We start from the raw sequence: 16,931 nt of genomic DNA on the forward strand, positions 1-16,931 counted from the left end.
TACTACCTGATTTTAGGTAACCTACGGAAAAAATTTTTGTAATAATCCAGAACTAACAACATACATACGTGAACAGCGTTGCTATTTTGACTGGCACGAGACCTTCGCCGTGATGTAATGCCAATATTTTCACCTTTTAACAAAGAGTGAACAACATCATCTAGAAAGGTCATTTGAACCATAGAAGGGTCGACATTCTGTGGTTCTAGTACCTAATCCATGACACAAAATAAGCATAAAAATTAAATCCAATCAGCTAGCCAATGTTATACTAGGTACACAATCACTACCGAGTACAAATGTCTAGAAATTAGTTTGGGATCCTTAGATCCTGCCATATTACAATAATTCAATTTTAAACATCATAGATAAAATTACTTTTTATAACTTTCTTCTGAAACCCACTGTTGTATCTGCTAACTAAAAGTTAAAAATATATCTATTGGAAGTATACCTTATAAAACAAGGATAAAAATTAATGAGTATAATGCCAGGCCATAAAATGTATTTTAAAAATAAGAAATCATTAAAAAGCAAAACAGCTATAAAACTAAGACAGTAGAGATTAAGAAAAAGGACAAAAATCATGTAAATAAACATCACTAATAATTTATAAAGAAAGAACTATTTTAAAAACTAAAGGCAAGTTTTTTCTTAACTGAGAGGTAAAGTTTAACACCTTTTGAGGAAAAAATGCCATTAAATAATGTATTTAGTATTTTGACTAAATTTTAACCAAAGCATCAGAATGTTTATAAAAGGACTCTCATTTATTCAGATACTCTCCACAACCCACACAGGTAGAATGGTGTAAATACCTATTTTTTTCAGGAAAAAACTAGAGGCTTACAAGATTTAAAATCAAGACTTTCAGACTGTTATTTAAAATTCCATTTGAAATTTGTCCTTAACACTCACCATAAAATTTAAGGGATCACACCAACTCCAAAATTTGATGTGAAAAGAACTACAATGTTCATTAAAGTTTTCATTAATAAAAAGAAAACATTTGGGAAATATTTTTATTACTGGAGGGACAGGAAGCTGACTTTATGAAAAATTTAGCTGACCTAGGATTGAAAAAAACAAAACAAAACTAATCATTCAAAAAGAACCTGACATTTCTATTTCAGAGACTGATTTTATCAGTGTTGAAATAAATTTGGCATCATTATCTCCCTGTGACCTCAAGACACCTCTGTGTAATACCAGTATATTTAAACTTATTAGGATTATATGACTAAAAAAATAATAAAGGTAAAAAACAGAGTATCAACCTGTTGATCCACTTTTGGGGCAACAAGGACTTTGATTTATAAACATCTCTTTCCACAAATGTTAGTTGGACTATTTACCTGATCATTCATAACGATCATGGTGCGAGTGAAGAGATCATGATGAGTAATTATGCCAGTAAACCACTGGGTGGCAGAGTCTTGTCTATATACTCTCACTCTGTATCCATTTAAGGAATAAGGACCTAAAAATAAATAAATAAATGAAACCATTAGTACGAAACAGAGTTTTCTTAAATTGAGACATTTTCATCAAAAAATAAAAAAGTCTTTTAGGTAAAACACTAATTATGTTACTGATGAGTAACAGAATTCTTGAATATTAGTTTTCAAAAAATATATTAAAAGACAAGTGAATAAATATACAGTAGAGACAGATCATTCTGAAGTGATCATCAAACACATTCTACTAGATACAAATACTTCCTAACTCAATGGAAATAAATAAGTCAGAGAGATTCTCTCCAGGACCACAAGTTAATAAGAGGATGGTACAAAATGTCAAGTTATAGTGGTCTAGAAAGTAGAAAGGTTACAAAGCTACTTAACAAGATTGGGGTACATGATTATACAGCTAAAATGGAAAGGTAATTTGGAACTTGATGTCTGAGTCTTCTAGTTGCCAAACTTTATCATGAGCAACTACAAATTTTAATTCCTCTGTGATAGCTAGGAAAAACTGACAAGTCTTAAAACATGTAGAAATTATCAAATGACTTTATAAATATGACACTAATATGTATACTTTTGTATTAAACTTACTTTTTAAAAAAGTATCTGCATATAGATATGCCATGTCTATATATAAGTATGGCTATTAAAACAAAAGTCACTCCACAGAATATACACCTAACGAAGGTAAAATTTCTCCAATTAACAGGTACTAAAATGGTATCAAATACTTGAAAAGTTAGAACTGGAGCAGGGTGGGGGAACTGAGGGAGAAGGCTGCATGTATGATAGTGCACCTTAATGATATTACACAGTAACAATTTACAAAATGTTTTTCAAAACTTACAAGTGTTTATTTAATCTTCTCCAAATCTTAGGTACTATTTCCCAGTTATAAAAATTAAGAAGGTGAGGTTGATAGGTTAAATAAATTGTTAAGTCAAAGAACTTAGGACTGAATTTATTTTTTTTGAGTCCTGGGTCACTGTTTTCTTCTACAGTTATAAAACATTTATTTAACATACCAATTAATGGTTTAATATTTACTTGCCAGTTTTAAAAAACTTTACGCCAACATCAACCTAAAATATAAAGCAAGTAACAGATCTGTAGAAAGTATTCTGTAAGACCTGTAAATTAAATATAAGGTCTACCGAAAAGTTCTGTCCGTTTTTGGAATAAAACAAAATACAAATTTTTCTTACTGTCAATAAACTTTATTAAATAATATAATTGCCATTATTATTAATGATTCCTTGCCAGCGTGAGGGCAATTTGTATATCCCATTTTTGAAAAATGTTTTATCTTCTGATGCGAAAAATTGAACCAGTGCTTGTTTGATATCTTCTTCATTTTTGAATCTTTTGCCCTTCAAAAAATTTTGTAAGGACATAAACAAGTGATACTTGGAGGGTGCTAAGTCCGTGGAATATGGTGGATACGACAGACATGCTTCTGTAGCATTTCTTCCTTGTTGAAATTCGTAAAAATTACAGTGGCGTAAATGAACTTTATCGGTAGCCATGGGTACACTATCGTTTCACACATAAGACTAACGTGAATCAACTTTGTTTTAGTTAATTTGCTACGTCAGTATATATACATTAAATGATAAAAATAGGCACACATGCGCCAAATAAACATGTGCTTATGTGTTGAAACTTGTGATAGAAACGGACAGAACTTTCCGGTAGACCTTATACATTCCTAGCCATAATCAAGTATATGAACTCCAATCTTTTCTTAACCTTAAGACTCCAAATTATTTTCTGAACGTAATATAGAAAAAGCTTATAGAATAACTCCAAATAATGACCAATTTTCAATACCCATTAGCACACAACCTTAACGACTTATTCCCACAACCAACTTGGAGTCAGCCTCATGTAATTCTTCATAAAATGGAGAGAAACTATACTGCCTTAATATTTTACCTGTGAGAATATGATAAAGAAACAAAGTTATTAAAATATATCAGCCTGTTTTTTCCTATAAAGAAATGAAAGGAAAGGAAGGGGGGAAAAAAGAACATAAGAACCAATCAATCTGTGGACATTTCAGGATCCCCTGATTTATCATCAATCAATCCTATTAAAAATAATTTATAACATTTATGAGACAAATGGAAATTTTAACCCTAGTATCTAATTTTTAGTATTAAGGAACTATTAATTTTCAGCATAACAAGGGAATGTTAGCTTTAAAAACAGAGAACGTAGCAGTCAGAAATTTGATCAAAGTAAATGGGCTTATGGATGCGATGGGATCCACCATGGTGTTCTAGTGGCTGGGGCTTGGATATAGGCACACAAAAATTCACCAAAATATTGTATTTCTGTATATGTTTCAAATTCTCCATATTAAAACTTGTAAAAGTATTTTAAGAATTCAGTAAGTAGATAAACTTCTGTCATACCCATATAAATAAAAACACCTGAAACTTTGTGATTATCTCTATTAATGCTTAAATGGCATGGAAGTTGAGGGTTGAGTTAAATATGGAAATTTAACAATAAAATTCCTTTTTATAAACATTCAACATAATATCAATAATTCATGCCACAATGTCCCAGTTTCAATTCAATTTCACAAAAAGCTTAATTACATTTACATAATGATTTTACTGACAAAAAAATTCACTAAGAATAATAAACCTCACTGTTTTCAAAGTCACGTGTTGTAGACAAACTCTGTAACTTAAACAAACAAACAAACAAAACACCAAGACTAGTATTGTGCTAAATGCTGAGGAAGGCAAACTGAAATAGGCCACTTTTATCAGATACCAACAGTATTCTTCAAAGGAAATCAATTGTGGCTTTGGGCAACCCTCTATTGCAAACAACGCTTCCTTTTCCAGGAAGGACACACCTAAAGCATTCGTAAATATAGAAAATTTTCCTATCAACAAAACATCTGTGTGGCTATAATTTCATGCCAGGCAGTTAGTTCAAATTAGTTAATAAACTAACTGGCGAAGTTATCAACTTCCTATTAAAATTACTATGATTTTCTATTATTTTCCCAGGATTGCATAGAACTCAAAATATTAGACTGGTCTCCCTATTTATACAGCACATAATTGAAACAACCAGACCAAACATGAGAAAATGTCCAGTTTAAAAAAAAAAAAGCGCACAAAGAAACACAAAAGAATACTTCAAAATAATTACCTTGCATAAAAATCTCCTGAACCTTTTGTTCCTTTACCCAGATTTTCACTTCTTCGTGAAGTTGTGGGTTGTCCCTGAGAACTGGGTTTAGGCTGTCTATGTCGTCCTAGAATTAGATTAAAAGAAAGGTCCATGTTACACTACTACTATAACATTAATGTTGCTGATTTTCCATCCTATATGTTCTAAGGACTGAAGAAAACTCCTTGAACTAGATATATGCAAAAATATAACTTCTTAAAGTTATATAGTTCATTAGTAAATTATATAATAATAGAGCACAAACTTTTAATCCAAGGTAAAATTTGCTCCTTGACAAGTGTCTTAAAGACAAAACCGGAAATGTACTCCTGTGTTTTTAACTTCAAGTATGGCCTTATACAGGTCACCTTTCTAAAGACTTTCACTGTTAGAAACAAATCTACAAATGAAATAGCATCAGATCATCTAAGGTTGGCAACAAAATAATCAAGTTGAATATTTTGGTGACAATATAAATATGCATTTATATTATATGGGAAGTTACCTTCTTCCCATAATACCTAAAATGTTAGTTTTCTTTTTTTCTTATGTACAGGTAGTTGTTTATGTCTGTTTGATTAGAGCTCTGGGTTCCCTCTTATTGTAGCTTTGATTCAGCTACTCTAATGTGCGCTTTGTGTTGGCCTGTACTTGTATACCTACAACCCATGATTGCCTCTCCCTGGCAATCACCACATTTGTTGTCTGTGCCCATTAGTTTTTTCTTGCCTCCCCCCCCTTTTACTCAATCCCTCCACCCCTCTCACCCAGCATCCCTTTTAAATTAAAGTTGTCAGCAAAGGCATTAAATTAATCAGTGGATCACATTTCTAGTTCTTCGAATCCAGCATAAATAGCAATTTGTAATGGGCAAGGGTCAGAGACTCCTCTGGAACAATGCAGTTAAAGCAACAGCACTGTGAGAAGACCACCTAATGGGGGTCCAACAATGGAAGAGACAATTGTGTAATTTGTATCTCTCCAGATGTCTGGATCTGTTTGTATGGCAAATTCAATATGGTACAAAAGACATTCAATAATCAAGGTAGTTCAGGGTATTGGTCAGACTGTGCTGCAGCTTCACAGGATGACACAATGCAAACGAGTCTGGAGTACAGATTGGGAAAGATTTCCCCATACTATCTGACATGCAAGACATAATTTTAAATAAGTTTGGAACCACAGTTCCTTAGAAATATTGTCTGTTCCTATTTCATAAAGGCAATCAAGTGCCTAGCACTCCTCTCTTGAGAACATGGTCTATCGCTTCAGCATGTTTTCTAACAGCCTCTAAAAAAACATCGTTACAAACATAGGCCTTGTCATGGCTTACACAAATAACAAAAAATTGTCACCCTGGCCCAAGGTTACTCCTTTAACACCTTAATCTTCAAGTGCCAGTACTTCTGAGCAAGATGCTTTTATAGTCCACAACTTTTGCCTCATTCCTTCTCCACCTGATCCTGCCCCATGTATACAAGTTTCTTCTTCAGGTAGTCCCTCCAATGACTGGTGAGGAGCATAAAACTTGTCTTGTATGATGACTGTAGTGTATCTAGGAATTAGATTTCCGAGTATGTACCACTGTCCACATCCTGGGAAAAGTCCAGCTCTAAGCACAAGGTATACTGGACTTCTGGCCGAAAGCAGTTGCACCATGATGAGTAGCCTAGGTTAATCACAAATTCATCTTGTGATGATTCAACTTTAGAAAGTTCTGCTATTGATTGATTGAGTCTGGTGGAAATATGGTCCTAGAATGGAGTCTGTATTAACGGTATCACATGCTCTTTGATGTTCATGTTGGCAATAACTTGGTAAACTCAGTGATTAAGAGACTGAACACTAAAGTAGCATCCTTTTCTCTTAAGTTCCTTTTCTTTTTGTACAAGGACAGCAATGCACATTTCTAAATTCACCGCCTCTCTACAAAAAGGAGTAAGAAAGGGACATCTAGAAACCTATCTACTAAGGCTTTGTCTAATCTCTTAAGTCCACAAGATGCAAGGTGTCATACTGCTTGCACTTGTCTTTATATGCTGCTTTGTTGTATTTTTAAGTCCAGTGTTTGACATGATTCAATTATTAATTTTTCTGAGACTAGATCATTGATGTCAAATGGCTCTAATGCTATACCAAATGTCACATTGTGGAACTTAATCATGTCAAATATGAGGCAACATCTCCACTGATTTGTAATGAGACAGGCTGGAAGGTAAAATCTTACATAGTGGCCAAGATCCATGATTATGAATATACTAATCTAATGTATTCTGCTACACACATGGTAGCCATATTCCATAAGTGTACAGATCCTTTTTCTGCTCTCTAATATTAATAAACTTCTCTGTGGCTACAGTTTCCCTATCAATTTCAGGGAAAAAGTATACTTTTATTCACTGAACAGATCTGAAGTGCAACAGTTGGCAATGTTGTCAACAGTCTAAACTTTGAAGTTTTTTTAATTTATTAACAGCAGGCAGAGTGACATCTTTAAAGTCTAAAGGCAAAGAAGGACTGTGATGAGCTCTCTTACAGCATAATCTTGACAAAATGGTAATAAAGACTTAATTCCATCAAAGTAGTCATTGGTTGTCAGTGCTGCTGAAGCACTGTCTGTCCATTCAAGCAGTTTAACTAGGTGGGATAGGTAAAAGTCAAATTTCTATGTATGAAATCACTTATGAAACCTGATATGAGTAAGTTCATATGAGATTTGATTGTATCAGCAAAAGCTAGGGACACTCTTGTCCAGAGTCCTGTGACCAGACTGGTACTTAAGACTGAATAAAATCAGGATCTAATTCATCTAGTCTCACTCTATCAAAGTTTTTGGTATGACTGAAGTTCACTTTATGACTTCTTGCACCCTAATGTGCTTTCTATAGTTTTCATAACTTCTAGACATAAAAGGCAGTTCTTTATAGCTTGCATTCTAATTGCCTTGAAATCTGTGTCACATCGCCATGCCCTTGCTTTGTTTGCCCATGTTCCTGCAGCTAAAGAAGAGATGGTATGATGGGACAACTGAGTCTATGACTGAGATAAACCATAAAAACTCTGTAATAGAACATAGATGGAACAAGGTTGTTAATATTATTTATTCTTCTGATTGTTCTGTAGTGGTAACCAAGTTTGACTAGTGAGTTTAGGCAATGGAATCTCAGTGCACAATAGTGGCAACTTGAGTGCTTGATAACTTCTGTTGATTTGGTCACTAGCATCTGTGGTTCCCTTATTGTCTGTGGTGAGGGTGTGTGTAGGGCTGGGACTGTGCCATGTTTCGGTGGCTTTTGGTGTTCTTTGCTTGGGTGGATCTTTCTCTGCTCTGTACACTATTCTGGCATCCCAAGTGTGTGCTCATTCTGTATAAGTTCTAAAACGTTAGTTTTAAATGACAAAAGCCATTATCCACTATTTTGATTTAAATGTCATTACTTCTGTTCCACTCAAACTCATTGGACCAGTAATTTCACTGCTAAAAGTTATATTTTTAAAGCCAGTGCCAAAGCATTCATGCAATTAAAATTACATTACTGATGGTATTATCCTTGTCACAGGGTGGAACTAGACACAGAAACAACTGGTTCTCTCATTGGAGATGTGAATCACAGTTACATGATTTCCCACAATCTGTTGGTCCTTCGCTGCACTCTCTGACAGTCTCTTCTCTCTCTCTCTCTCTCTCAAAGCACCTATGCTGCTCTTGCATTTGAAATCAGTAGCAGGAGCCCTAGAGTAGAGCTGGGAAAAACAACAAAGCAGCACTGTCAATCGGTGGCCATTTTAAAAACGGACTGGAAGATCATGGAAACCAGTGAAGAGGAGTTAAATGAAGGTAGTTATATCTGGTAAATAAAAATAATTTGGCAATTTATAAAAGCCAAAATTGGCTGAAGACTACAAAGGAACCCCTAATTAAGCAGGTTAGCTATACTTCACTCTTTTGTTCTAAAATTTATCTAAGTAAGCTTTTCCTTCTCATTTCATTGCTGCTTTTAGGGACTACTCTAAATTTTTGAAATAATATTGTGGGATACTCTGATACTTCATTAGTACCTAGTGAACACTGACAGGTGAAGTAAAGGCCTTTAAAGTTATTAAATATGCTCCTTGGAAAAGATACAGTAGTGCAAGTTTATAGCAGAGAAAAATACTGTAGTGAAAAATACAGTGTGTCCATAAAGTCATGGTGCACTTTTGACTGGTCACAGGAAAGCAACAAAAGACGATAGAAATGTGAAATCTGCACCAAATAAAAGGAAAACCCTCCCAGTTTCTGTAGGATAATGTGGCAGCATGTGCAGATGATGACGTAACACCGTGTATACAGCGGAGCAGCCCAGAGCCATGCCAGTCAAGATGTGGACGGTACAGAGGAAAGTTCAGTGTGTTCTGTGGCTCGCTAAATTTGAATTCGTGACCAAAGTGCAACGTGAATATCGGCGCATTTATAACAAAGCACCACCACATAGAAATAATATTACTTGGTGGGATAAGCAGTTGAAGGAAACCGGCAGTTTGGTGGAGAAACCCCGTTCTGGTAGGCCATCAGTCAGTGATGAGTCTGTAGAGGCTATGCGGGATAGCTACCTAAGGAGCCTAAAAAATATGTGCATGACCCCACATTGAACTGGACTGAATAGGTATGAAACTGGGAGAGTTTTCCTTTTATTTGGTGCAGATTTCACATTTCTATCGTCTTTGGTTGCTTCCCTGTGACCAGTCAAAAGTGCACCATGACTTTACGGACACACTGTATTATACAGCACTGACCAGGTGGTGGTGCAGTGAATAGAGCTTTGGCCTGAGATACTGAGGACCCAGGTTCGAAACCCCAAGGTTGTCAGCTTGAGTGGGGCTCACAGGGTTGAGCAACGGTTCATTGGCTCAGCTGGAGCCCCCTGGACAAGGCACATATGAGAAACTAATAATGAACAACTAAGGTGCTGCAACTGTGAGCTAATGTTTCTCATCTCTCTCTCTGCCTGTCTCTCTCTCTACATCCACACACACACACACAAAAAGGTAGATAAAGTCTGTCATTTAAAAAAAAAGGCTTTGTGCCTGACCATGTGGTGGTGCAGTGGATGGAGCATCAGACTGGGATGCGGAGGACCCAGGTTCGAGACCCCGAGGTCGCCAGCTTGAGTGCGGGCTCATCTAGTTTGAGCAAAAAGCTCACCAGCTTCAACTCAAGGTCGCTGGCTCAAGCAAGGGTTGCTCAGTCTGCTGAGGACCCGCGGTCAAGGCACATATGAGAAAGCAATCAATGAACAACTAAGGTGCTGCAATGCGCAACGAAAAACTTATGATTGATGCTTCTCATCTCTCCGTTCTTGTCTGTCTGTCTGTCTCTGTCTATCCCTCTCTCTGACTCTTTCTGTCTCTGTTTAGTAAGTAAATAAATAAATAAAAACATTTTAAAAAAGGCTTTCTAGAAAACCCTTTTCTGCAACCCACCACCCCAATAATGTACTGCACATTTAGTTAACCTCATCATTTTTAAGAAGAGAAAATGGGCAGGTGGTGGCATGCAATGGACAGACTGTCAAACTTGAACACTGAGGTCCCCAGTTTACGACCTTGAGGTCACTGGCTTGGCACTGGCTTGGCCCTGGCTGTGTCAAGGCACATATGAGAATCAACTAAAGTGAAGCAGCTACAAGTTTATGCTTCTCATCTCTCTCTCTCTACAAAAAACAAAACAAAACCCAGAAAATACCATGGAAAGTTCAGACTCAAACCCTCTTGATGCACATCAGGCGACAGTCTATGACAGACAAAACACAGGAAATCTTCTATTTCCCATGGAAAACCATTATCATTTCCAGACAGTTTTGACAGCTATCCAGTTCTTTTAAAACCTTTTTTAAAATTGATTTCATTGAGAAAAGAGGGGGGGATGAAGAGGGAGAGCGAAAGAGGGGGAAAAAGAGAAAGAGAGAGAGACAGGAACATCGTTCTGTTCCTATATGTACTCTGATGAGGAATCAAACCAGCAACCTTTGCACTTCCGGACGATGCTTTATAACCAACCAAGCTAACCGAGCAGGGCTTAAAATCTTTCTTACTTTGACTTCCATACACAGACCCAAGCTTAACTCCTTAAGAGTCAAACACAATGTAATTGCTTTCCTAACCTGACAGTCCTTCAAACATTTGAATTCTGGTTTTATGTATCTGTAGACTTGAGACTTCTCTAGTCTAAACACCCACTTTTATTATAAATACTCTTCTCACTGTTGTTTTAAGACATTTAACCGGCAAGAAGAAGATGAGTGCTCATGAGGAAAACCACACAATCACATGGGTGTCACTGCTGACTGATACACAGTTTACTATGGTCTAATGCTCCCAAGCCTTTATATTTTGGGGGTAATGGGATATAAACTGCTATTACAGCAGCAATACCAATACTTTGTAGATAGGTACAGGTATGATCTATAACACCAGTTCCCTGGATTGAAATTTTTTAACTTAAAACTAGTGGAATATATTTATATTTTATTTATTCAACAGGTTAAAATAATAGGCTATATTTCTCAGATCATTAAGATACCATTATCTTCTCAACAATGCCTCATTTGGTTTTTAGTAAAAAAAAGAGTACCATTAAAAACTGATAAGTTGACTCTATTTACTGAAATGACCTTATGAGTTCAGATTTGTATTTATCAATTTTCTAATCTATAAAACAGTTAGTAATATCTGCTTCTTTCCATCTTGATGTTTTTATAATATTAAAAAAAATACCAAAACCAGTTTTTTAAAAACATCCCGTTCTTAATTATCCATGGTACTGGATGAAATGAATCACTAAATTAAAACCCATGAAAACCATCCCAATACACTGCCTGGTTATGACAGTCATATTACTAAAGTCATCCCTTATGTATGTATGGTACTCTGAAAGTTACAGGTATTTCCATTAAATATAGTCAGTATTCCCATTGTGAGCCTTTTAAAGAAGTTCACAAAAGGAAAAACAATCAGTTCTTGTAGCTAACAAATAGCCAAATGAAGTTTTCTCCCCTATTTATTGACCTGAACAATTCTGTGAGTGCAAAAATGAGATAAAAGGCAGGGCGCTTTCACAGAGCTGAGAAACTAAGGATCTGTATTAAAAATGCTATAAACATTCACTATCTTTCACACAATGCAACTGACTAACAACCTCAGGTGTGCCATAGAGTTTGAGATTAAAGTAACTGCACAGTATTTCACTTTTCAGTAACTGCAGTAGTTAACTACACAATTTATTTGCATGTTTGCTTGTTTGTTTATAAGTGAGAGAAGGGGAGAAAAGTGAGACAGACTTTCACATGCACCCCACCATGGATCCACCTGGCAACCCGTCTGGGGCTGATGCTCGAATCAACTGAATTATATGTTTTAGCACCTGAGGCTGATGCTCGGGCCAACTGAGCTACCCTCAGTGCCCAGGGCTAACACCGAAAACAATGGAGCCACTGGCTGTGAGAGGGGAAAAGAAGTAGATGGTTGCTTCCTCTTGTGTGCCCAGATTGGGGATCGAACCTGGGAAGTCCATACACTGAGCTACAGCTCTATCCACTCAGACAGTTGTCCAGGGCCAAATTATTTTTATTTTGAGTAAGTAAAATGTGTTTCTTAGTTTTCCAAAATCAACTAGATAGCAAATAAATAGCATCTTCTATAAATGTCCTCTCCTCTATATACTCTATCCAATGTATTACACTGCTATTTATAATCTCCAGCAATGGAGGTTACAATTGTAAATGACTAAAGGGAAAAAAGTCAGTTCAGCAAGATCTGCTTTACTAGAAACTCATACAGAAAACATGAAAAAGTTCTAAACACCTTAAATGAAATTATAGACTATCCTGTTCCCTTGTGTGCAATGAAGATGGTTTAGCTCTAGCTGAATATCAGTGGGGTCCCTTAACATAAATAACAAAGCTAACGTGACTGCATTTTTCATGTTTTTAATATAATCCATTTGCAGAGCATCATCACTTAATTATAAAAATTTCATAGAATAATATATTACATTGTGTACTATCCAGAAGCTTCTACAAACATAGGTTCCTAGAGCTAAATATTTTATCCTTTTCATAAAATGAGAGCTGTAAATACAAATGGAGCTTTGAGTTACATTCACAGTGGTGGTTTATAGGATTATATATATATATGAGGTACAAATTTATAAAATCTCCAGTTATAAATTGAGATTGAAACCTGAGTATTTCCTCCATGAGAAGGCAAATTTACCTATTTCTCTGTATGGAGAAATGAAATCAATGATCTCCTTGATACTGTTTCCTAAGAATCACAGATAGTGATTAAAAAACCCCCCAAAAAACAACACAAAACAAAAACAAACAACAACAAAAAGAGAAAGCCAAAAACAGTGCAGGGGAAGACCCAATCCAGGAGACAAATATAGCGACTGTATGACACTTTAAAAAAAACGATTGGGGTTGGAGAGAAAGGAAATGTTACCACCACATCCTGCCACAAAATTGTCTTCATACACTACTGGGAGAAATGATTAATAGTTTTCAAATTATTTTATCTGATATTTTCTACTACATAGATTAATGCTATGTTATTAATAAAAATGTTTCTAACATAATTCTGAATCTAAAGTAAATTTTGTTGACTTGAATTCTTCACAACACATTATAGTATATGATAAAACCTAAAAATTTCCAGATTTATATCATTAATATTTTAAGTTTTAGGTAGAATTTTAAATTATTATAATTACTTAGAACTACTTAATTCCCTGCATATAAACCAAACAATATTTTAGAGTCAACAGTGTTATAGGTTAAATATATTCACACTAAAAAAAACCACCCAAAACATGTAAGACATTAATATATAACAATCAGAATTAAGTTGGTAAACAGGATTCATTCATTCATTGCAATTCTTATTTTGGGTGGCTTTTTTTTTTTTTTAATTTTTATTTATTATTTTTTTTACAGGGACAGAGAGAGAGTCAGAGAGAGAGAGAGATAGGGACAGACAGACAGGAACGAAGAGATGAGAAGCATCAATCATCAGTTTTTCGTTGGGACTCCTTAGTTGTTCATCGATTGCTTTCTCATATGTGCCTTGACCGCGGGCCTTCAGTAGACCGAGTAACCTCTTGCTCGAGCCAGCGACCTTGGGTCCAAGCTGGTGAGCTTTTTTTGGCTCAAGCCAGATGAGCCCGCGCTCAAGCTGGCAACCTTGGGGTCTCAAACCTGGGTCCTTCCACATCCCAGTCCGATGCTCTATTCACTGCGCCACCACCTGGTCAGGCGGGTGGCTTTTTTTTTTAAAGAAGAAAACTGACTTTAAAAAGCCTTATTTTTTAAAAAGCAAGTTTTAGAAGGAATGACCTGTTACAAATATCCTGGGTAGCCTTAACAAGTTCTTGTAAAATACAATAAAAGCCATTTACTGGTTGTGGAAATCAGTGAGCAAGCCAGAGGTCAGCAGCAAAACTTGAGGTAGGGTCTATGCTTTGGATTACAAACCCACAGAACAAGGAGAAAGACTAGTTTTACTTATACATTATACATATATATTTATTCATCTTAAAGACTTACTTTTATACTGTTTATTCCAATAATCATCTTGTCAATATTTTACTATAAAATGAAGGCACCAAACTTCTAGAACAGCGATTTTCAAACTATTTTCATCTCATGGCATACATAATCTAATTAGTAAAATTCTATAACACACACACACTCTAGATTTTTTGCTAATCTGACAAAAAATAATAGGTATAATTATGAATCATTTTCCCTGGATGGCCGTTGTATTGGCTACTGTCACCTTTTTATTTGACAATCTATAGAAAAGAGGTCTGTCTGCCTGGTCTGTGGTGGCACAGTGAATAAACTGATGAACTGGAACACTGTGGTTGCCGGTTTGAAGCCCAGGGCTTGCCTGGTCAAGGAATGTATGAGAAAAAAATCAATGAACAACTATGAGTTGATACTTCTTGCTCCCTCTCCCCTCTCTCTTTCTCTGTAAAGTCAATGAATAAAATCTTTAAAAAAAAAAGATGTCAGTGCCCCTGACTAAATAATCACATATTGAATGTTTTAAAACAATTCTTGTGGCCTGACCAGGCGGTGGCGCAGTGGATAGAGCGTGTAGGACTGGGATGTGGAGGATCCAGGTTTGAGACCCCAAGGTTGCCAGCTTGAGTGTGGGCTCATCTGGTTTGATCAAAGCTTACCAGCTTGGACCCACGGTCGCTGGCTTGAGCAAGGGGTTACTTGGTCTGCTGTAGCCCCACAGTCAAAGCACATATGAGAAAGCAATCAATGAACAACTAAGGCAGGGGTCCTCAAACTTTTTACACAGGGGGCCAGTTCACTGTCCCTCAGACCGTTCGAGGGCCGGACTATAAAAAAAACTATGAACAAATCCCTATGCACACTGCACATATCTTATTTAAAGTAAAAAAACAAAAGGGGAACAAATACAATATTTAAAATAAAGAACAAGTAAATTTAAATCAACAAACAGACCAGTATTTCAATGGAACTATGCTCCTCTCACTGACCACCAATGAAAGAGGTGCCCCTTCCGGATAAACAGCCTCAGGGGGCCGCATGCGACCCATGGACCGTAGTTTGGGGACCCCTGAACTAAGGTGTCATAACAAAAAACTGATGATTGATGCTTCTCATTTCTCTCCGTTCCTATCTGTCTGTCCCTATCTATCCCTCTCTCTGACTCTCTGTATCTGTAAAAAACAAACAAATAAACAAAAACCCAAAAAAACTCCCCACAATTCTTGTGGCATACCAGCTAAAAATCACTGTTCTAGAATAATGTCTCCTTTTCTGACGTTGATTTAAAAAACCTGCCAATAGTTCTAAATTGTTTTATTTACCATATCTCATGGCTCCTAGTTTCAGAAAAGCAATTTTATAAAGCACATAAATGTTAAAAAATAAAATTATACTGGGCCTTTTGCAATTACAACAATTTACCTTAATCTATAAAAATAAAAATAGGAAAATATTAGTTAAGAATTCATTTCAGAATTACTGTAACTAAAACCTTATAGCTTGATCCCAGAGTATTAACTCATAGTATTGAGTATGAGTAATCCATCAACCTCAAATATAGGCCCTGGCAGGGTAGGCTAAGTGGATAATAGAGCATTGGTCTGGCATATGGACATCCAGGGTTTGATTCCTGGTCAGGGCACACAAGAGAAGTGACCATCTGCTTCTCTCTCCCTTCATCTCCCCATCCCACAGCTCAATTGGTTCAAGTGTTGGCTTCGGGAACTCAGAACAGCTTGGTTGGCCCGAGCTGTTTCCAGCATAGGCCTTAGACAGAGGTTGCTGGGTGGGGTGCATGTGGGAGTCTATCTCACTATCTCCCCTTCTCTCACTTAAAAATAAAAATCTACTCCGAAGCTTAGCAACTGGCCATTACATATCCATCCAAATATTTAAGGAATCTCTCTGTGAAACTTCCATTTGGTATTACTTGACATTATTTATGTATATTTTAAGTAACATACAAAATAGTTGATACAAAGTTAAGCTCAAACAATATATTCTGAGAGTGATCAACACATTTTCTATGTAAGGGGACGGAAAGTAAATATTTTAGGGCTGTGCAGGCAATATTCTACTACTCTCATTTTAGCATAAAACGGAGGCAGAGATCAACATATAAAAACATGTGGCCTGACCAGGAGGTGGCGCAGTGGATAGAGAGTTGGACTGAGATGCAAAGGACCCAGATTCAAAACCCTCAAGGTCACTCACTGGCTTGAGCGCAAGCTCACCAGCTTGAGCACAGGATCACTTGCTGTGCTGGAGTCCCCAGTCAAGGCACATATGAGAAAGCAATCAATGAACAACTAAGGTGCCACAACGAAGAACTGATGTTTCTTATCTCTCTACCTTCCTTTCTGTCTGTTGCTATCTGTCCTTCTCTCTGTCTCTCTCACTAAAAACAATCTCTCTCACAAAACCTTATTTAAACTTCATATACTTTCAACATGGCATAAAATATTATTTTGAGGTTTTTCTCCAACAGCTTCATTCTAAGCTTACAAGAAGTAAAAATTAGATACCGAGTCAGATTTGACATCAAATCAAAACAATTATTAAATATAGAAAAAAAATAATTCCAACCTGGCCTGTGGTGGCACAGTGGATAGCATGCCAACCTGGAGCACTGCGGTTGCTGGCTCAAAGCCCGGGCCTTGCCAGGGTAGGGCACATACAGTGAACAGCTAGAGTGAAGCAACTA

The 16,931-nt window shown here is 36.3% G+C and overlaps 1 protein-coding gene across 6 annotated transcripts in view; it reads right to left on the bottom strand.

The window, feature by feature from the left end:
* The window catches only part of JMJD1C (jumonji domain containing 1C), a 313,461-nt gene that overhangs the window by 55,390 nt on the left and 241,140 nt on the right, over positions 1-16,931 (bottom strand). For 2 of the 6 annotated variants that reach the window (XM_066348768.1, XM_066348770.1), the window contains 3 exons: positions 4,641-4,746; positions 1,356-1,480; positions 69-212 (listed from right to left, as the gene is read on the bottom strand). In XM_066348768.1, coding sequence (XP_066204865.1) covers positions 69-212; positions 1,356-1,480; positions 4,641-4,746 — 375 coding nt within the window. Of the gene's footprint in view, positions 1-64; positions 213-1,355; positions 1,481-4,640; positions 4,747-16,931 lie in introns of those variants that run through there. The other 4 variants (XM_066348772.1, XM_066348771.1, XM_066348769.1 and 1 more) reach the window with 3 other exon arrangements.

Source organism: Saccopteryx leptura, chromosome 9 (assembly GCF_036850995.1).
Source record: "Saccopteryx leptura isolate mSacLep1 chromosome 9, mSacLep1_pri_phased_curated, whole genome shotgun sequence".
NCBI classification, from domain to species: domain Eukaryota; kingdom Metazoa; phylum Chordata; class Mammalia; order Chiroptera; family Emballonuridae; genus Saccopteryx; species Saccopteryx leptura.